The sequence below is a fragment of the Thamnophis sirtalis genome, unplaced genomic scaffold (assembly GCF_051295495.1).
Source record: "Thamnophis sirtalis isolate CommonGarterSnake01/CBP01778 unplaced genomic scaffold, rThaSir2_p1.2 scaffold_5, whole genome shotgun sequence".
NCBI lineage: Eukaryota > Metazoa > Chordata > Lepidosauria > Squamata > Natricidae > Thamnophis > Thamnophis sirtalis.
This window is the reverse complement of record NW_028261385.1, coordinates 101,095,082-101,118,438: the sequence shown is the minus strand read 5'-3', so window position 1 is coordinate 101,118,438 and position 23,357 is coordinate 101,095,082. Positions and strand designations below refer to the sequence as shown.

General features: G+C 39.2%; 1 protein-coding gene across 1 annotated transcript in view; it reads left to right on the top strand.

The window, feature by feature from the left end:
- The window catches only part of PAX5 (paired box 5), a 250,175-nt gene that overhangs the window by 20,161 nt on the left and 206,657 nt on the right, over positions 1–23,357 (top strand). The window contains exons 4-5 of the mRNA XM_014051605.2: positions 1,746–1,810; positions 4,401–4,529. Coding sequence (XP_013907080.1) covers positions 1,746–1,810; positions 4,401–4,529 — 194 coding nt within the window. The remainder of the gene's footprint in view (positions 1–1,745; positions 1,811–4,400; positions 4,530–23,357) is intronic.

The following is a 23,357-nucleotide window of genomic DNA, read 5'->3' as shown; positions in this document are numbered from 1 at the left end:
ATCACCATGATCATAATAAACATAATCATCATGATAATCATCCCATCATCTACTTCAAAATGAAGACTTAGACATGCTGTAATGTACTGTTTCCAGTTAAAACCTTGAATTTCATGATCAGCCCAACATTTCCTTGGCTGTTTTTTGGGTTGTATATAAAAAGGGGATTATTTTCTTGAATATTCTAAGTCTGTAAAACTAACTAATGAGAATAAATTAAACTGGAGCACATAAATATTATATGCATGAGTGTGTAGTATAGTATGGTATGGTATGGTATAGTATAGTATCGTATTGTATAGAATGCATAGAATTATGGCAATTACTAGAAAATGGTTGAGTGAATACTTTATTCATTTTAGATATTGAATTTGTATCCTGACTATCTGCTTATATAAACACTTGAGGCATCTTTAGAATCAATAAAATTGCAATCAATTAGCAGGTAGATAGGTGGAAGTGGTGGTAAAATGCATCTCTCTAAATTGGAACCTGCCTAATGGAAAAGGCCCTTTTCTATTATGGGAAGCTCTGGGAGCAAGGGCAACTTCTTGAGGCATTCTTCTGCTTTAGATAACTGGGTATGTTCATAACTAGGAAGGCAGCACTTCAGGTAGTCAAGATTAGTATGTCAGCTTTTTCTTATTGAAATCAATGACAAGCTCACCGTTTATGTATACTGTAGATCTCTTGTTTTAGCTCTTCTTACTACATCTACTTACTCTGTAGATGTCCTATATAGTAGATGTCCTGATTTATTCCATAATAGTATTTTCCCTATCCAAATATACATAAACTAATATTTTTTAAAAAAATGTATGTTTATTGTTGCAAATGTGTCAATAACTCAAGTTACATTCCTTGTTTGTGCTAAATTTGTTGAATGTAGGAATAGTCTAAGTTTAAATAAATGGTAGAAGAAATGTTTATCTGAAAAAATGTCAATGTTTAAGGCAATTTTGTGATCAGGCAATGGGACCAGAAGGAAGGAAATCAAAACCAAGTACCTTAATAATAACAAGGGGTCCCTTCAGCTAATATCTATAAGTTTGCTCGAAATCTGCAAAGTGACAATTGTGTTAGTGTTGCACACATGTACAAAAGGGACTGTGCTTGAATCACAGTGTTGTACCTGTCATTTTTCAGATTTTGACTCTCTCTCCATGGATGGCCCTGCTTCCTTTGTCTTAATTTTAGTTTAATAAATCTAATTCAGTAATTTCAGTTGCCTTAGTCTTGATAAAATTAGTCATAATTGAGTTCCATGAAGTCAATGACATGGTAATTATTGGTGGTAATAATAATTAGTTGAAATCTGATTAATATCTATGGGATTTAAATACAGTTTTCTTTGGATCAAAGGATTTGTGGGAATGGAGGTGTTGGTTGTTGGAATCAAACTATTGTTTGTATTGTATTTAATGTTGGTCCACTTACTAAATTGTCACTCTTTCAATCCCTCTTCATGGGATAATAATATATACATTATTCTGACTGTCCAAGCTTTTCTGAATGTTGCCATCCTTCTGAGAACGTGTTGAACACATTTTGTGAATATCATCTCTTTTTTTTACTCTCTTTCAGCAAAATATTCAGATGTTCACTGTAATGCTCTCTGGGATATACCACAGTAATGAACTGGACTAATATGCTTGGACATTCATTATTATTAATTATGCTGCATAAATAATTTGTTCTCTGTTGTTATTTATATAATTGTAAGTAGGAATTTGTCTATTATGCAGGATTATTCGGACAAAGGTGCAGCAACCACCTAACCAGCAAGTCCCAGCCTCAAGTCATAGCATAGGTAACGGAAATTGTGTGTGTATGTGTGTGTATGTATTCATTCTAAGGAACTTTTAATCACTCGTATGGCCAGAAAATTCTGCATAAAACAGTTCAGCACACGTACTAATGCACCTTCTTTATCATTCTCCAAGGGCTGAACATGGTAAATGAATTTTATAAATACTGCTAAAAGGTTTTGAATTTTACTGATTATTATGATAAATAGCTTTCACCATGAGACAGAAAATTGAAATCTAAACCAAAAAAAAAAAATCATCCTACTAATGGGGGTCTATAGAATGTCAGATAATTAAAGTAATAAATCAAGAAAAGGATAGTTCTTCATAACATTTTCTGCACCATTAGTCAGTAAGTAGTTTTGAATGTGTTTTTTTCTTCTATCAACCAAGTCTTCCATAATTCTTTGTGCACTTGCAATTTTCAGTGAAGAGGTAGCAAAACTTTGAAAACTTTATTTCACATTCGCTCTCTCTCTTTTTACCTAATTCAGATGCATACCATCAAACACTAGTCATTGAAAAGTAATAGACTTTATAGGGTTTTTTTGGCAGAGTCCCTGACACAGAAATAGAATTGCTTAAAATAAACTCAGCTAATTTGAAGTTACTTACATAATATATTCAAGCCGATGTGCTCTTGCTGAACCAAAGAAGAGGAATCAACATACTTCAACTGAACTCATTTTTAAAAACAGATCACCATAGATACCTTGATTTTATTGTCTTTACAAAAAAAATTCCTCTGTAAAAATTTGAGAGAAATGAATTTCAGTATATTTTATTTGGATTAAAAACAAGTTTATTAAGCTGCAGACATTGTTTTAAATATAAACAGTTTTAAAACAGAATAAAGGGAAATGCATTCCAGAGTAATCTCACTGATTTCACTTGAGATGGAATGGATTTAATTCCAATTATTTCAGCTCAAGATATGGATCGGTCTATAGAGAATAAATCTTCAATCTATTAATTTGTAATTGTTCCTCTCACAATCAATTCAGTAGGATCTTTAGTAATATCATATATTGCATTATTGCAGTGATAGCCCATTCATGCCGTTCAAGTTGCACCTGATCCTGTTGGCTAAGTGTCTTCTCTTGAGTTTGGGGGCTGGAATGAGTAGTGCCCAGCAGGAGAGTGTATGAATGTGTGCCAAATTGCCTGTTATTGACATATTGTTTTTGTTTGGATGTTTCTGTCAGCTGCCTAAAGTCACATTGTTCAGGTTGGATAGCCATGCAAATTATTTAAATAAAAAATATTTAAAAATTAAATGTGTATTTCCTCCACCCCATGGCTTCAACAGAAAGCACTCTAATCCACCTGAGGTGTGCTTTCTACCTCCTTTGCCGCACCTCTAAGTCTTCTCTATAAGGGAAGCTACTGAATGATGTAGGTGATGCTTTTTGTGAATATACTTAGAGGGGAATGGAGCAGGCAGAAAAATCACGTATCCAAGGTTCCTGATTTTGAATCATGTTTGACTTCTGAATTTGTGAAGTCTAATTACATAGAATACATATAACTTCTTAAATAAATTAAATTGGATCTTTATTAGCCATAAAACCAACAATGGATGGCACTGATATGCACTCTGCATACTTAATTCCAATTTCAGTGTGTATTTTGCTCCAAGAGTTCCAACGAAATCAAATTAACTCAGTACTGAACCAGGCGAGTTGTATCATTTGGCAGACTGAGTTGTCTACTCCAGCAGGGAAGATTTTGGGTATTATTGAAGGACAAAAGAAAGTTATTTATTGATGTGTTTTTCTTTTGTTACAAATGCCATTTGCAGACCAAGAGATTCTGTTATGCAAAAGACCCAAAGCGTTATTTTCTTTCATTCTAAACATAAAATGCAAATGCAGCAACAATTGTTACTACAATCCTCTTTCTCTTTAGACTGCAAGTGTCCTAGAGCATCTAGATTGGTAATTAAGTTTAAATCCCTTGTTATTATGTGGCCCTAAGTCCTAACTGCATTCCTTTTCAGACTAATTTATTGTGAGCAAATGGCTCGCAATAAATGTCTATCTTGGAAAAGAATTAAATTACAATTATCATTTTTTTCTGAGCTAGAGTACAATTTAAGTTAAAAGTCAGGTGAAAATCCAAAACTTGGATTCATAATTTGACTTAGCCATAACTTCATGATCTGCTTTTAGGCAATGATTTCCCACCTTAACATGGAGATATTAACACTTTTCTAAGTTAGAATATGATGTGATGCATAGGAAGTATTTTGAATCTTTACAGACTAACTACTATATCATAAATGGTCCAAAACACTAAACCTAACTTTTCTGCCATTTGTTCTGAGGCCTTCTTTCTCTATCTAATATCTTCCAGAAGCAAAATTCCAGTTGCTGATAAAATGAATTATTTTTGTGGTGCCCACATTTATTTAGTTTTTTTTGTCATAGTATCTGCAGCTGATAGCTGAGAATGGACTGCAAACTGACATTCTAGTGACTGCAGATAGTCTCTATCTATCTCCCACTTCTCAAAGAGATGATTGTAAGATGTTGACACATGTTTACTTTTTTATGTTGGTTTGCCTATTGATTCATCTGTTTCTAATTACAGCCTCCACAGGGTCTGTGACACAGGTGTCTTCAGTAAGCACAGATTCAGCTGGCTCCTCCTACTCGATTAGTGGAATTCTGGGAATTACTTCTCCCAGTGCTGAAAGCAACAAACGCAAAAGAGAGGAAGGTAAAAAAAAATCACTCTTATAATCTATGGAAGTGCATGTTCTAGTCTTTATTGCTCTATATGACATTTAATTCCTAGTACAAAAGTCTTCACAAGGTAGAGACATGATGACATTTTGGGGGTGAGTTAATTTTAATGGATTTTCTTAAAAAACAAACAAGAAAGTGTGTGTAGAAAAAATAATTCATTGGAAAATTATGAATCAACATATCCAGAAAGCAAAATGATTAAACAAGAATAAATCTTTTGAATTATTATTTTACTGAATCCATTTTGAGAATATTATTTTATTCTGTGCTGACATTCATGACTACTACAATTTCAAACAAGAGTAGGGTGGAAAAAACATGAAATTCTAATACCACCCCCAAATTACAATGTTGGGGGTATTTTCAAATAGCAATATTAATTTATGTCAATACTTCATGAAATGACCACATGGTTAAACACCTGTTTTATAATTGTGTTAATATGAGAACTGGGCAGTTCCTCAAATTCTTCTTACACTATCAATTTAATTGGGGGAGGAGTTCATGTAACCATTGTACTATTCGTTTTTTTTATTTTCCAAAATTCAGAGTAATACAAAAAATATAATATATAAAAATAGTAGAGTGAGCTAGACAATGAAATTTCTTTTTTTGTACGTGTGGATTTGATTAAAGGTCTAAGAGCCTCGGTGGTGCAGTGGTTAGGGTGCAGTACTGCAGGCCACTTCAGCTGACTGTTATCTGCAGTTCAGTGGTTCAAATCTCACTGGCTCAAGGTTGACTCAGCCTTCCATCCTTCTGAGGTGCGTGTGAAATGAGGACCCAGACTGTGGGGGCAATGTGCTGACTCTGTAAACCGCTTAGAGAGGGCTGAAAGCCCTAGGAAGCGGTATATAAGTCTAACTGCTATTGCTATTGCTATTGCTAAATTGGATATGTGAATTATTCAACACAAGTTAATCAATGTTGGCTTCAGTCACCATGTCCTGACTAAAGCCACCTTTAAAAGACTTTTCCAGAGTATGCCTGTTACACACCAAATTCTCATTAAGTCTTTTATAAAACTAGATCATTGTGCACTGGGATGTAATCTTTAATGAGATTAATTTGTAGTTTGATCAACTGAATCTTGATTAAACTGTGTGAACCAATTTTAAAGAAAGAGAACCAATTTTAATCAACGATTCTTTGCATACAAGGATATTTCTCCATATAAAAACTATTTTAATTATTATGCCAAAACAACCAGGAGTTTTAAAATTATGAACAATTAGCTTTCTTTGAAACAATCAGTAGCAGCTTTTATTTATTTAAAATTATTTAGATTTCCTTCAATTATTGAAAATATTCACATGCTTTTAGCCATGGTCAGTATTACTTAAATTACAATGTTTAATTGACCAGTGAACAAACTGTTGAGTCATGTATTAATTCTAATATGAGGCTCTTAGTAAGTTTCAAATATGTGGCTCTTAGTAAATTTCAAAAAATCAAAAGCTTTTATTATGATCATAGAACAGAAAACTTTTGGTGTCAGTCTCAGTACATTAATATGTGTAAATGAGTGAAATAGAATATCCTTATTGTAGCAATATAAATAAAAGAAGGGTCTCTCCAATTGGCTCTAGTAACCCAGTAAATTCCTATAGATGTGAAAGCACTCATACTTATCAATAGAACTAGCCTTTCAGTGAGAAGAGCAGCAGAGTGGTTGCAATATAAATGTATTTAGATTTCCTTAATGGAGTTCCACCTTCTGTACAGGGTTGGGTTTCAAAAAATTTAGCAAGGGGTTCTCTGCTCAGTTGCTGGGTGGGTGTGGCCTAGTCGGCCTCCTGCACCACGGCAAGGGGGGGGTTGCCCTCCCCGGATTCCGGAGGAAAGGACTCCGGAGGTTTTCCTTGAGCCTCCAGGAGAGCAAAAACGGCCTCCCCAGTCTCTGGAGGCCCTCTGGAGGCCAGAAATGGGGATGTTTCTGGCCTTCCCGAACTTCCAGTAGGCCTCTTTTTCGCCCTCCCCAAGCCTAAGGTGACCAGACATCCCGCTTTTGGCGGGACAGTCCCGATTATTAATAATTTGTCCCACGTCCCGCGTCATTTCAAAAAAGTCCCGCTTTTTACCCGCTCTCCTCTCTTTTCAAAGCACACATAAAGTAATTAGCAAAGGGCGCAGGATGTTTTTCCCTGTTGCACAATGGAACGATCCTTCCCCTCGCCGGAGAGCCAGACAGACGCTTTTAAAGGGCGGACACCGTGTTTCTGGAGTGAGGGTGGTGGTGGCTCCAGTGATAAATTTAGTAGGAAGATTCTCGCCATGGATGACCAAGGTTGCCCCTGGTGCAAGACCACCAAATACAGGAACCCTTCCCTCAAGCTCTGAGTGGAGGGGGAGGCGGCGGTGGCGCTGCCACGGTTGGGGATGCCAGTGGGAGCTTTAGCAGCTTCACCACAGCCACAGTGCTGGGCGGCAAAAATTTTAATCAAGAACACACACACATACCGCCCCCTCGGTCAATGGTGTCCCACTTTACCAATTTTAAAATCTGGTCACCTTACCCAAGCCTCTGCACTTACCTGCATCTAAAATGGGTTGTGTGGGGACTCCTGGGAGGGGCAGGGCGGGGTGAGCAGCACCAGCCAGGAGTGGGATTTGGGGGCTCTCCGAACCGCAGAGAATCTTAGCTAGAGATTCTCCCAAACCCCTGCGAACCCCCAGCAGCCCACCTCTGCTTCTTCAGTAGAAGTACTTCAGGTGAAAATCTATTCACAACTGCATCTTCATTCGTTAATGGCCACAGTAAGGTTTAGTATGAATAAGAATTAAATGCTACAGGCAGTAATTATTATTCTAAGGACTTTCAGTCTAAGTAGGTAATCAGTCATCAAGAATTGACCAATCTTAGTTCCTGTGTTCTTAGCTCAACTACTATTACTTTATGTCAGTGCAATCTCTTTGAATTCTTTACTCAGAATTATGTTACATTAATGCTTAGCATTTCTATAGCACTGCACTCCATAACAATAAACTTGCAGAGTGTTATTTCATATACTATACCAGTATTCTTTGGGGGGGGGGGGGGATATTAGATTGTATTACTTAGAATTCCTGGGCAGCATCCTGGAACTTCTGAAGATAGAAAACAAATAGCAACTAGCTCCTGAATGCCACTGAGTAAATTCATACCTTGAATTGGAAACATAACTATTTTGATTCATAGGTTACACTTACATTCTCCATCAGTACATAATTTTACTTAATTAGAAATAATATGCAAAATTTTCAACTTAGTTCAGTTTGTTTACTCCAACTGTAGCACAGGAGTAACAGATATATCAGTATTTCCCCTGTCAGCTAAGTATAGTTTATAGTATAGACCAGGGGTGTCAAACTAGATTTCATTGAGGCCCGCATCAGGGTTGCATTTAACCTTGGAAGGGGTGGCCAGGGTTTTTCCAGGGTGGCCCCTCAGGCCAGATCTAAGTACCCCATGGGCTGTATCTGGCCCCTGGGCCTTGAGTTTGACACCCCTATAATTGGTATAGACAAAGAAGAACTGATCAAAGCACCATTTAGTGAACAAGCTTTTATTGCAAAATTCATGAACGTTCCTCATTAGACATAATTAGATAAGGAAGAGATATCTCTTTTCTTATACATTCAAGTTTGTCTGGTTTAATCTACATTAACGGACCAATACACTATAACTGTTGTTTCATTTTTCAAATTCAATTTTGAATACGGTCAAATCTTTGTTACTCTATACTTCCAACAGACCATTCTAAGAACTTTGAGGATAACATAAAGAGCTGGCAGGCACACTTTCCTCATTTCTACAAATCTGAATTGCTTCCTCTATTGCTTTATCTAATGTTATATCTTTGGTTTCAGTTTAGTATTTTGTATAAATCAGGTTATTAACATAATACATTGTATGATCCCAGCCAATTTAATTTTCCAAGGTACAGTGATTTTCAAATATGGTTAATTGTAATACTGAAAACAAATTCCTTGAAAGGGAAAATCTCATTGAAATATTAAACAAGTTGGACTAGATAAACTTTAATAGGCTTTGCTAAACAGAAAAAAAGCAGTGAAGTCTCCCTTTATTAAGTCTACAATATCTCGGCTGCAAAAATCCATATGATCAATAGCTGGCAGCAAAGAATTACTTTCCTTTGCTACCATCTAGTGATCATATGCAGTTTTGCAGCCCAGATATAGCAGTCCTAAACTTTATTCCACAGTGTACGAAGTTTCTGTAAGAAGTTTGAAAGGAATCTCATCCCATACAACCTATCTTTTATCCTGTATGTCTACCAGATTTTTTTTTTAGAGTTCTTTTTTGTAGAGTTTCGGGCAACTATCTATGATTTACAGGGCACTAGCACTGAGTTTTCACTAAAAAGCTGGAATCCTTTAAGGTCATTTCCTCACTTCTGGCAGGGAACCTCTGCTGATCTCAGCTTCCTCTGTAAATAGAATAGCAGGTTTGGACCAACTTGCAATGAACTCCAAGCAGACAGAAATAGCCAGTCTGTTCTTTATATAAATCCTATACAGAAGAACAAAGGATATATATTATGACATAAGAATAGCAGTGCAATTGACTTTATTCAAGTTTAGTAACCAGAATGAATAGAAGTATTGGAAACCAATGAAAAATATGGGAATAACAGCATGGTTTTATTGGGGACAGAGGGCATTCAATGTAGACTGAATGTAGACTTTGATCAATGAGAAATGTTTCAGTGGGAGACAGAATTTTTATTCTACCTTTGTTGATTCAGAGAAAAAAATATTATCAAATTAATGTTACCCGAATTGTGGGATATGGAATTGAAAGCTGCTTGCAGAATGAAAGTATATGATAGAAGTAAAACATGTGTGAGAATTAATGGGATGCTTAAGAAATGATTCAGGATTGATTAGAGAGTAAGACAAAAATCTGTAATGTTCTCTTGGTTGTTCAACATATTTATGAATAAATGTATAAGGAATGCTTATAATGAATTTTTGATGTGCTGGTTGGGGATGTGAATGCATATGTACTTTTCTAGGCAGATGATGTTGAAACCTAAATGGTTTTCATAGCTATTAGATACAATGTAAAATGTAGAGGAGAAGATTGATTTGAAAATTAAAGAATCAAAGACCAACGTAAATATATTTGACAAGGAAAATGAAGTGGACAAATAAAAGTTATATATACCTGGTAAAAAAACTAGATCAAGTAGGTGAATTTGCATACCTTAATAGAATGGTTTTTTTTAAAGATAGGAAAATAATTGCAGAAATACGGGCATGTGCAGGTAGAAGAATAGTTGATACCCTGTTTCCCTGAAAATAAGACCTCCCCAGATAATAAGCCCAATTGGGATTTTGAGTGCATGTGCTAAAATAAGCCCTCCCCTGAAAACAAGCATTCCCTGAAAATATTGCAACACAGCAGCAGCCACGAGGTGACCACGCTCACAGTCTCCTACATCTGAAAAATAATAAGACTCCCCAAAAATAAGGCCAAGTGCTTATTTTGGGGGTCAAAAGACCCTGTCTTATTTTCGGGGAAACACGGTAATATATAATCTCTTCCAAGTGATGAATATTTGTCAAAAAAGAAGAAGCAAAAATAACTGTGTAAAAGCTTGTTTTGGCCCACTTTGCTCTATGAAAGTGAGAATTGTATGTGAGAGGAGAAACAGAAAAGTTGAATGTACAGTACTACCTCAGTAGTCATTGTTAATTGGTTCTGGGAGGTGCAACAAATATAAAAAATGATAAGTATCAACAAAATTTTCCCATAAGGAATAATGTAATAAATCACAAGGCAGACAATACTGACAAGTTCTAGCTTGTGCATTGAGTACCAAACAAGCAACAAGTACCAGGACAAAATTTTTGGATTGCTAAAAAAAAATTGCATTGAATGCATTGAGTACCAAATTTGATGACTTTCAAAGCAGCTGAGTACCACTGTAGTGAAAATGGATTATTATGTGGCAAAACGTGAAGAAACAAGAATGAGTTGATGAGAACTAAATATGGATTGATTAAAAAGTGAGAGAGCAGAACAAAATAAGCATTTTAAGTTCACATGCTCATATAGAGATAAGATTGAGGAATGATTGAAAATAAGTATATGAAGGAAGAGCTAAGCTGAGAAGTAGGGGAAGATTGAAAAGTGTCCAGTCCAGTGGAGTTGATCAGATCCTTAGAAAGAAAGAAGAGAGAGGAAGAAGAAGATGAAAAGGCAATATATGTTGTGGTAAACTTTATTGATACGGTGAAACCAGGGGTGGGATTCAGCTGGTTCAGACTGGTTTGGGTGAACCAGATGTTAATTTTACATCTGGTTCACCGAACCAGTAGTTACAAGGACTGGCTTGCCTCGCCCTCCTCTCCCAAGAGTCTTCATGTGGCCCATTTTGAATGCCAGGTAAGTGCAGGGCTTGCAGGCTCCAGGAGGGCGAAAAACGGGCCTCCCAGAAGTTCCAGAAACGGGGCTGGAAACCTCCAGAGGGCCTCTGGAGCCCAGGGAAGGCTGTTTTTGCCCTCCCGGAGGCTTGAAGAAAGCCTCCAGAGCCTGGGGAGGGCAAAAATGCCCCCCTCCATGGGGCAAGAGTTCGAGTAGGCCCTACCCACTATGGCCCACCCAGCAATCGGGCAGAGAACCGGTTGCTAACATTTTTCAATCCCAACCTTGGATGGAACCTAGGATGGTTTACAAGAACAGGGAGATATAGAGAACTACGTGTGTAAGATCAGTAGAGATCGGTGTAAACTAGGTTAGGTATAACATTTTTTTCTTTTTCTTATCTCAAGCTTTAATTTCTTTTTTATTATTATTTCCTACTCATTTTCTGCACTTTGCCTTGTGTTGCTTATCTTGAAAGGACCAGCAAGATGACTCTGTATATCTGCATACTTTTTAGTTTGTGTTTTGTACATATAATTGCAGCTGTTAAACTTCGTTGCTGTTTGCAACAGAATATTTTTTTTAAAAAAAATTATATGTAACTCTGTATTTCATAATGCTCAGAAGTTTAAGATTTGTAATTGTTTTTAAAAATTTAAGGTTGCCCAAATTATAATAATAAAATGCTTAGGTTCACATAAACCTGTTTTTAGGAGCAGAGCTACAAAAAGATCATAGGACAACTAGAACATTTAAAAAAATAGAGATTAATTCTTCACTTTTTAAAACAAATTTAGAGACTTCTTTGCCATAGGCATAGGATTCTTTTTCACACAATTAACTTATTTACATTTTACTAATTTTACAAACGTGTATTTCCCCCTTCTTGCTTATTATGCACATTGGAAAAACAAAAAGAAACGCAAAAGCATTTTATTCTGCATTTCAAGTGAGCTTCCTTGTAATGAGGAAAGCATGAGCAAGTTACTGTTTGGAAAATAATCTTTTGAAAGTAATTGTAATTGTAGTTGTAAGGCACTTTTTTTGCAATTTAAAATTTGAGCATAGAAGAAATTTATTTCTATTTTTGAAAAGTAAATTGTTTTCAAACCATTTACCCTGGAAAGTTGAAATTACTCAATGTTGTTATTTTATATTTCAAGGACCTATTTAAATTAACAATACTGAAACTAAAACAAAACAAAAAGCTCCCCAAAGTAAGGACTCATTCAAAAGGAGCTCCATATGGAATTGATTTCTATTTGGTTTTTTTTACAAGAAGTTTTTGGATTTTTCATAATAATTCCTGGTAATCAAAATACTAACCTTGCTTTGATTTTGAACATCAGCCAAATATAACCGATTTGCTACTTGAAAATGTGTTGTTTTTGCCCTTGTCCACAAAAGTAAATAAATAAACAAAGGCCATTTGAAGCATCTTTGCATAGTATGTGGAATCTGGGACATACTTTCCTTCTAGATGGATGGAAAAATGTAAAATTAATTGTTGTAATCTGTTCTTCGCTTCTTCTGTTTGAAAAATACAATCCAACATGTTAATGTAGTGACCATAATTGAAGTTTAAATATTTTCCAGAAATATTTCCAAGTTTATCAGTTAGTAGATATATCATGGGGATGAATGAATTTCATGGCTTACTGAATTACTGGAAGGAAGGCACCAATTCAAATTGTATTAGTAGTATTTTCGGAGAACCATTGGATAACCTGGAGGTCCAGATTAGGAACAAAGCATCATAGAGAAAATCATAGAAACAAAGCATCATAGAGAAATCTGCCAATGTGATTGCTAAGAATTGACATGCATTTGAGGGCACATAATCAACCAACCAACCAACCAACCAACCAACCAATCAATAAATCCTAACAACCATTTCAATGTTGCTTGGGAATCCAATGTATCAGATTAAATGCCCTATAAACCAGCATTCTTCTTCTAACAGTAGATCTCTAGTTCCATTCCTAAACAAAGCAGGTTGGTAATAGCCTCTTCCTGTGTTTAGTCAGGTTGACTAAGAGGAATAAGTGCTGTGGAAAAGCAGTTATTGATCAGAAGAAGGTATAGCAGGAATATAGGAACCAGTAAACAAATAAAATTACTTAGCAATGTCTAAGTACTGAAGCCTAAGTTTAAATTTCATTCACGTATTTATGCTAAAGTGACACGGTGGCTCAGTGGCTAAGATGCTGAGCTTGTCTATCAGAAGGTTGGCAGTTCAGCTGTTCAAATACCTAGCGCCACGTAATGGAGTGAGCGCCTGTTACTTGTCCCAGCTTCTGCCAACCTAGCAATTTGACACATAAAAAATTCAAGTAGAAAAATAGGGGCCACTTTGGTAGGAAGGTAACAGTATTCTGTGCGCCTTCGGCATTTAGTCATGCCGGTCACATGACCACAGAGACGTTTTTGGACAGCGCTGGCTTTTCGGTTTAGAAACGGAGATGAGCACTGCCCCCTGGAACCAGAAACAACTAGCATGCATGTGCGGGGGAACCTTTACCTTTTTATGCTAAATGGACCGAGTCCAAGTCCAAGAAGACACTTTATTTCTGAAGTACAGATTTTATTACCAGTTTCCTCATAGAAAACCCAAACCAAACTTTGGGAAAATGTATGGGACCATAAACTAACCAGATCAGTTGTATTTTCACTGTATGTAGTCCTATGGGATGAGTTATTTTTTTTTAATTCTGATTTTTGTGTGCATTCAGTTCTAATAGGTAGATGGTGCCTTCCGCCAACTAATATGCTTTTGTAGTTCAGGATAGGTCATTGTGTACCAATGTGTTATGCATTGCTAACTAGCTATCATTTCATATACAGGGATATGTTTGCTTAGGTGTGAATAGTGCATTTCTGATGGGAAGGATTGGGAAAAGGTGATTGTTGAATCTCTAATAAAAAATCCAAAGTCCACGGTATGCATTTACTTATTCATATACTTGAGCAATATGCACAGTATAGACAATACTTTGTTAGTTGTAGAATTTTGGCTGTTTAATGCAATATAGTCTTTTTATTCCTGTATGCAAGAGATAGTACTAGTAGATAGTTTATACATAGTACTAGTAGATAGTTGATAAACCTCTTAAATACCTCTATGAGAGTAGATAGTACATATCCTCCTCCTCTTAAAAATCCAAGGCAGATTTTATATTATTTTATATCATATCCAATTTTAGCATTGGATATAATTTTTCATTTCTTATCAGGAACTGCTGCTGCGCCCTCTTGTGGCAGGGATGCATTTAGCCCTGAAAACCAAAGGGTTCCTCTTTTTTTTTTTTTTTTTTAAAGATGCCAGGAATTGAATGCTAATCTACTTTGTATCCAATCTGATAGAACTTTAATATAGGTGTTGCTGAGAGGAGAACATTTTTGGAGTTGCGGAGATTTGTGAGCTGCATTGTCTAATACTGTTTAAAAGTAAACAGTAAATCACTTCATATATTGAACAGGTAATGATCTAAATGGATTTCGAATTGGAGTGTTTCTTTAGTAAAGTGAGGAAATTGGTTTGGAAAGACATTTTTAATAAACAACATATTATTAGCTCAGAATTTATATGGTTTTCTCCTTTTCACGAGCCAAGGTGGCGCAGTGGTTAAATGCAGCACTGCAGGCTACTGCTAGATCAGCAGGTCAGCGGTTCAAATCTCACCGGCTCAGGGTTGACTCAGCCTTCCATCCTTCCGAGGTGGGTAAAATGAGGACCCAGATTGTTGGGGGCAATATGCTGACTCTCTGTAAACCGCTTAGAGAGGCCTGAAAGGCCTATGAAGCGGTATATAAGTCTACTGCTATTGCTATTGCTATTGCTATTTTCTAAGCCATAAACAATTTTGTGAATCTTGCTTGGTTAGAAATGTCTATCAGGAGAGAGAAAACAAAGTTTCCAAGATTTTTGGAAAGGTGAAAAGGCATGAACTTTATCTACTAAGGTAGGAAGCATTTTTAGTTTTTATAACCAAAAAGTTGTATTTTTTATATGTGGAGGAGTAAACGTTCATCAAGTCCCATCTGCAGCTTTGAATGTGGCTCCTATTCACTTCTTCCTCTTGACTGAGATGAAAACAGCTTCTAACAAGGACTGCCCCAAATGCAGCATTTCTGAGGGTGCAAGACTTCTGCATTTTTGCACCAAGAACACTTATTTGAAATTTCCAGTAGTCAAAAATTTCATAATTGCCATCTTCTAATAGAGACTGAAACCAAGTTAGAAGGTACAAGGGCATCCGCTTTGGGTTGACACTATAATTAGCTCCAACATGATGATGTTACACAGTAGTTCTATATAATGTTCTTTGTTCCATGTTCTCAGCATCTTAAGGCGGGCAGAAACGAAGCTGTGGTATATTGTCTCAAACTCTTTTTGAGGTGTTGTGTAGCAGATACGACAGTGATGAAGTGCCTTTACTTTGAAATCATCTGGTCCTTAGTTCAGCCCCTCTGCTGTCCTTGAGAAATGATATAATAATGTGCATGATATAACCTTTATTGAGGTCAATGACCAAGACTAAACACATTTTTATGCCAAAGTTACATAGATCAAGAAACTGGTAAAGAAATTTCTCAGCAAATTACATAGAAACAAAAAACTACAACAACAGCAACATACACACACACACACACACACCTGAGACAATTAAAAAAGCTGAAATGACAAAACTGCTTAATAAATGAATATGGCCCTATACTGCTAAATGATAAGTTACTGGGGATATTCAAATATAGATTTAACAACTGCTAGAATGGTAAAGATAGTTGAGAAATAATCTTAGATAAATGTGATAAAAGGTGATGCTAGCATAAACATGGTTATGGTATGGTCAAAAAAAATCTTGTGTAGGAAGTTGGGCTATTTGATTATTTCAGTATATGTTCCTTGAATGAAGTACAATACCAAATTCACAAAATTTTGCTATGCTTCTTGATGTTTTTGTGGACTTCACAGCTAAACCATGCTGGAATAATTGAGCATAGGAGAGCATGCATGCTGCCACAATAAATTCTGCTTTGTGAGGGGACAGGACATAAGTAAAAAAAAAAAATCAAATATTAGTGACAAATTTTAACCCCAAAAACTGTTTTGTAGTAATATAAATGTTTAATATATATTTGCCTGTCTTTTTAATTATCTAGAATTATGACTAAAACAGATTTAAATAATGTATTGCCCTAATGCAAAAATGAATTTGGAAAAGGGCATTTCACTTTAATAATAAAAATGACACATTTGTAAACATTCAAAAGGTAGGAGTATACATTTTTTTCATCACAATGAAACGTGTACCTGAAAGGTGCAGTTTGTAAAATATTCCTGCCTGCAGGGAATCGTGCTAGAAGCCTATCCATATTGCTTTAAATGCAATGTCTTGTGCTTTTTATGCTTTTTCACATACTTTATATTCTCCTTTTACATCTCTTTTTACATGCTTTATATAGATAGCAGATTTGCAGAGGATTTCTTAGCTGTGAGTTTACTTCATATTTAAATGAAGAATTCTCAGACAGAATGTACTTCTATAGTGGAGTAAACGCCAGATGCAATACATGTATGGTTATAATATATAATGGATACATTCTTAGTACCATATTTTAACCTCTTCTGTACAAATAGAAACTGCTTCTGTTTTAATACTCTATTTTATTGAACTCTGCATATAATTTGCAACATTTTTCAACCTTTTAAACTTACCTCTGACTTCTGGATTTAATATATCATGTGGTCTTCCCTAACCCAACACTGAGAGCCCATTTGCTGGAGTAGTTAAGGCATCAAGCTAGAAACTGTGAGTTCTAGTCCAGCATTGGCATGAAGCTAGCTGGATGACTTTGGCCCAGTCACTTTCTCTCATCTCTAAAAAGAAAGCAGTGCAAACCACTTTTGAAAAACACAATTGAACTGAAGGAAAAAGAACAACCCCAACACTATGATCTATTTCTTAGGTGAGAAGAATCTGTCATTCTAATCTTTCTTAATCCTGTTCTCTAGATGTATTTAACCTATGTTCCTAGAATTTCCTGGCAGAGCCCAGCAGTCCTGTTGATTGGAAATTAAGCTACAGTAATTGTAATCTACTACATTTGAAGAGTATCAGGTTATAAAGGGGCTAATTTATTCAGCACTGACATCTTTGTTCTCCTTTAAATGAAAATAATGCATGAAACTATGTTTGAAAGAAAGCAACGATTCCTGATTTTTCGTTTAGTTTAGCTTTGGGAGAAGAAAAAACTGAGAATGATGCTTCAGGTTAGTAACTGGAAAGCTTTGAGGGGCATCTCCTGTACTGAGATCTTGATCAGAAATGAAACAGCAATGCCAAATACATTATAATTCTATCAGCCTTAAGAACTGCATTCCTGTTCAGATGTTCCTCATATTTCAAATGAACCCCAAATATATCTTTAATAGCTAAATGTGTGCCCCTTAGCTTGACAATGTCTTCTGAAAGGGATTTTTTGTGTTGCTGAAATGTTGACAGACATTATTTCTAATGTATATGAAGTTGAAAATACATCAGATAACCCATGTCTCTGAAGATGAAGTCACTGCTATATATATATATTTAAATTGGCATGTACTGTATATACATATGTCTCAAGCTGCCTACCTGAAAAAAATGTTTTAGTCTATAGGAGTATTAGCAGAGGCATCTTCTAAGGTGATGTCAGTGACTGACATCACCTCTATTATTTGTCATTGAAATGATTCCACATTCAATGCTTTTGAAATCAAACAGCAAAAAATGCTAGAAATATATCTTATTTGCTTTATATGGATGATCTGAAGCTTTATGGAAAACCAGAAATCGAAATCCAGTCATTGACAAACACTGTAAGAATTTCTAGCATAGATACAGAGATGGAATTTGGCCCCGAGAAATATGCTAGAGTAGCAATAAAGTATAACAAACAGTAATGGAATTGAAATTCAGAATGGTCAAACCATCAGGAGCTATCAGGATGAAGCTTATTAGTATCTGGACATTTTACAGCTGGATAACATCAAGCATGGACAAGTTGAAAATGTGATTAATAAAGAATATATTCATAGAGTGAGAAAACTGCTAAGGAAAAAAAGTGAACAATACAAACAATATCAAAGCCATCAAAATCTAGGCTATACCTGTGATATGGCACACTGCTGGAATTTTTAATCTGGACACAATCTGAACTGGACAGTTTGGATCAATAAACAACAACAACAAGAAAACCCTTCTGACTATTCACTATGTATTATATCCCCATTCTGATACTGATAGATTATACCTGCCCTACAGAAATTGAGGCAGAAGTTTATTTCAGTCAAACAGACTGTCAAAGAAAAAAAAACATTGAGTAAATGTGTAAAAGACAGTAAGGGATAAGCCTTGATTTTTTTTTTTTAGATTTTAATAAGACTTATAGGCCGCCCTTCTCCCTGAGGGGACTCAGGGCGGCTTACAATCACAAAGGGAAGGGTGTACAATAACAAACCAACAATAAAAGACCAATAATAAAATAGTAAAGCACAACATACATTCAACAATCAACATTCGGGCGGGTAAATTGAAAACCTATCCCCAGGCCTGCTGGGAGAGCCAGATCTTGAGGGCTGTGCGGAAGGTTTGGATGGTGGTGAGGGTACGAATCTCAACGGGGAGATCGTTCCACAGGGTCGGAGCTACAACAGAAAAGGCTCTCCTCCGTGTAGTCGCCAGTCGGCATTGACTGGCGGATGGAATCCGGAGGAGGCCCAGCCTGTGTGATCTAATCGGTCGGAGGGAGGTAATCGGCAGAAGGCGGTCTCTCAAGTATCCAGACCCACTACCATGGAGTGCTTTAAAGGTGGTCATCAATACCCTGAAGCGCACCCTGAGACCCACAGGTAGCCAGTGCAGCTCGCGGAGGATGGGTGTAATGTGGGCGAACCGTGGTGCACCCACTATCACTCGCGCGGCCGCATTCTGGACTAACTGCAGTCGCCGGGTGCTCCTCAGGGGCAACCCCATGTAGAGCCCATTGCAGTATTCCAGCCTAGAGATCACAAGGGCTCGAGTGACTGTTGTGAGAGCCTCCCGGTTCAGGTAGGGCCGTAACTGGCGGACCAGGCGAACCTGGGCAAATGCCCCCCTGGTCACAGCTGACAACTGGTGGTCGAGAGTCAGCTGAGGATCCAGGAGGACTCCTAAGTTACGGACCCTATCTGAGGGGTATAGAATTTGACCCCCCAGCCTGAGTGTTGGAATGTCGGCCAAATTATTGGGAGGAAAGCACAACAGCCACTCGGTCTTGTCCGGGTTGAGTACCAGTTTGTTAGCACTCATCCAGCTCTTAACGGCCTCAAGACCCTGGCTCATCACGTCCACCGCTTCATTGAGTTGGCACGGGGCGGACAGATACAATTGTGTATCGTCCGCATATTGGTGGTATTTTATCCCGTGCCTTCGAATGATCTCGCCCAGCGGTTTCATGTATATGTTAAATAGTAGGGGGGATAAGACCGAACCCTGCGGCACCCCATATGTTAGGGGCCTCAGGGACGATCTCTGCCCCCCGACCAACACCGACTGCGACCTGTCCGAGAGGTAAGAGGAGAACCACTGCAAAACAGTGCCTCCCACCCCCACCTCCCGCAGTCGTCGCAGAAGGATACCATGGTCGATGGTATCGAAAGCCGCTGAGAGGTCAAGGAGAACCAGGATGGACGCATGGCCTCCATCTCTGGCTCTCCAGAGATCATCGGTCAATGCGACCAAAGCGGTTTCTGTGCTGTAACCAGGTCTGAAGCCGGACTGGAAGGGGTCAAGATAACTAGCTTCCTCCAAGGCCCGTTGAAGCTGGAAGGCCACCACCTTCTCAACAACCTTCCCAATAAAGGGGAGGTTGGAGACTGGACGATAGTTGTTTAAAATGGCTGGATCCAAAGATGGTTTCTTCAGGAGGGGTCTCACCACCGCCGTTTTAAGTACGGCGGGGAAGTGCCCCTCCCGAAGGGAGGCGGTCACAACCGCCTGGATCCAGCCATGTGTCACCTCCCTGCTGTTGGCAACCAGCCAGGAGGGACACGGGTCCAAAATACAGGTGGAGGCACTTACAGCTCGAATGGCCTTGTCCACATCCCCAGAGGCAACATCCTGGAACTCAACCCAGAGATGGTTTGCCAAGTAATCTCCCTGTGTCTCGGCTGAATCTACTGCGGTGGAGTCCAAGTCCGACCTAAACCGAGCAACTTTGTCCGCCAAGAACTGGGCATAGTCCTCAGCCCTACCCTGCAAGGGTTCTCCCACATCCCTCTTATTAACGAGGGTGCGGGTGATCCTAAACAGGGCGGCTGGGCGTGACTCGGCGGACGCAACCAAGGCAGAGATATGCGTTCTTTTGGCGATTCTCAGTGCCCGGATGTAATCCTTGGTGCAGGTGGACAAAAGTGCTCGGTTCGCCTTGGACTTATCGGACCTCCACAGGTGCTCTAGGCGTCTCCTCCGGCGCTTCTTCTCCCGGAGTTCCTCGGTGAACCAAGGAGGTCTCCGGGATCCACTGACCCGGAGGGGCCGTAGTGGCGCAATCCGGTCAAGAGACTCCGATGCCGCCAAATGCCAGGCGGCAACCAGAGCCTCCGCCGAACTGTGGGCGAGAGCGTCAGGAATTTCCCCAAGCTCCGTCTGGAACCTCAAAGGGTCCATAAGTCGCCTGGGGCGGAACCACCTGGTCGGTTCCTCCTCCCTACGGTGGGGGTTTGGCCTTCGGAAGTCAAGCCTCAGTAGGCAGTGGTCTGACCACGACAGGGGTATGATCTCATTACCCCTCAGACCAAGATCACACATCCACTGCTCCGAGAGAAATACGAGGTCAAGCATGTGACCCGCTGTATGGGTTGGGCCCCGAATTACCTGGGTCAAGCCCATGGCTGTCATGGAAGCCATGAACTCCTGCGCCCCGTCAGAGCGTTCACCGAGCGATGGCAAGTTAAAGTCCCCCAGAACGATAAGCCTGGGGAACTCAACTGCCAGCTCGGCTACTGACTCGAGGAGCGAGGGGAGGGATGCTGCAACGCAGTTGGGAGGCAGGTACGTTAGCAGCAAACCCACTTGACCCTTGAGGTCCAACTTAATCAGCAGGGACTCACACCCGACAAGCTCCGGAGCAGGGATCCTACGAGGTAACAGAGACTCCCGGATAACAATAGCCACACCGCCACCCCTTCCCTGGGCTCTCGGCTGATGAAGCACCTGAAATCCCTCTGGGCACATCTCTACAAGGGGGACTCCTCCTTCTGTGCCCAGCCAGGTTTCAGTAATACATGCCAGGTCTGCCCTCTCGTCAACAATTAAGTCCCGGACGAGGGGAGCCTTGTGAATAACAGACCTGGCATTTAGCAACAGCAGCCTGAGACCAGGGTCCTGGCTGCTCGCGCCATCTGGTCTTGGAGTGGGACTCATAGGGCCGGAAGGAGGGATATCTGTAATGTAGCGAACCCTCCTTCCCCGATAATGGCCAGCCCTAAAGTCCCCGCCATATCTGCCCCTCCCTGTCATGACCGCAATGCTCTGACCCACTCCCGTGGCCATGGTCCCCCCAACCACCCCGGTACCCCCCGCTTTCCCCAGCAGGTCCTCCGAATCAGCCATACTCAAACACTCACACAACCAGTCCCCACGTAATTATTAAAGTACACAAATACAGCAGTAACAACAATAAAAGTGGGTCACACACACACTCACATACAATCCCATATACTCAGCATACCTGTTTAAAAATTAAGATTTAGAAGTGGAGAAAGAAAGAAGGAAAAGGGAAGAGAAGAGGATTCGTTAAGAAGGAGAAAGAGAGGAAAAAAATTATAAAATGCGCGAAAGTTCTATTAAAATTGCAAGTTCCGGGGGAGGCCAAATAGTTCTCCACAGATGGCTTCACAGTCAGCAATAATGGTGTTAGAACCAGGACAATAATGATGTTATAAACGAAGGCTAAGCCATGGGGCAGAGCAGGGGGGAGGGGAGGGCGTCTGTGAGGGTTGTGATGATGGTAGTCACAGTCAGTCCCATAATTTGGGCAACCTCTACAGGCACCCAACCCCAATCCACGTCCTCTAAAGTGATGTCGGTTTGTTTGTCCGTTTGGGGAAGAAACCGGAAGTTCAGTCAGCTGGGCACTATTAGTTAGGAAATGCTGCGGGGATTCCATGAGGGCGCCCAATGCCGCCATCATCTGTCCACCCGCAATCTCAGTGATAGCCCAGCCCAAGGGTCTTCTTTCTGGGGGTAAAACCACCCCAGGGAGTTCCCACAATCTCACCGTCAGAGGCAGGCGAAGCAAAAAGATGAAACAGGCACTAAAATGGCCAGGGAACGCTGCTGCTGTTCTCAGAATAAAGCCTGCCTCCTCGGTGTCAAACGGCCAGAGTAGTGTTAAAATCACCGAAATCTCCAACACTACTGAGATCGTCACGGTCTGTACAGCACAGGGGCGGTCTCCCCAAGACCTCGTCTCTGCCGTCTTCGCCACTGGTAAGCAGGGCAGGAAGGTGGAATAGACAACAAAGCCTCCGGGGAGCGCCGTCGCTGTTATCTGGCTGGAGCTCTTTCCCTCGCCGTCACACAGCCGGAACAGCCGGAAAAGCTGAAAAAGGACGGAAGCTGCCAAAGCCGCCAAAGTCGCTGGAGCCGGCGTCGTCCAGGGTCGTCCCAAAGTGGCAACCCCTACCGCTGGCTGGTCTTCCTGGGTCCCCAGAAACTCGAGCATCCCGGGCAAACCTTCTTTCTCCGGTTCAGAATCGCTGCCGGAGGTTTTTTTAGGCATTTTCGTCGGAGAAAGTCACGACGAAAAAAGCCTTGCCGCCATCATGGATCTTGCACATGCGCAAAAAATGCAAGTTAAAAGTTGGAATTTATTAAGTGTATAGAAAACAAAAAATTAAATATTGAAATAATGTAATAAAAATACAAACGGAATGCAAAGAAAAGTATTTCATGATCAATTTCTACAAAAGATTGAGGCAAAAGTCAATAAAAATAAAACCTGGAACATTAGTAAAGATACAATTGGAAAATTAAAAGAAAAAAAACCAACATCTGAATTTTTGGTTGTTCAAAAGCAAACTATTCAAACCAATGCGGTCAAGGTCAGAATTGAAAAATCATCGAATGATTTGAAGTTCAGATTGTCTACAGAAGAAGAAAAAAAACCCCAGTAATAATAATAGTAACAACAATAATCATTACTGATTATAAGTAATGACATAACATAATCTCCGAAATGATTCACTGCAACCTGTGTAAAAATCATTGGCCAGTAATGAAAAATTGGTGGGAATATACAGTTGAAATACTAGTCAAAAATGAGCAGGGTTAAAATGTTGAGGAATTTACAAATACAAACTGATAATGTCTTGGCTCATAAAACATAAATAGACAAAGTAAT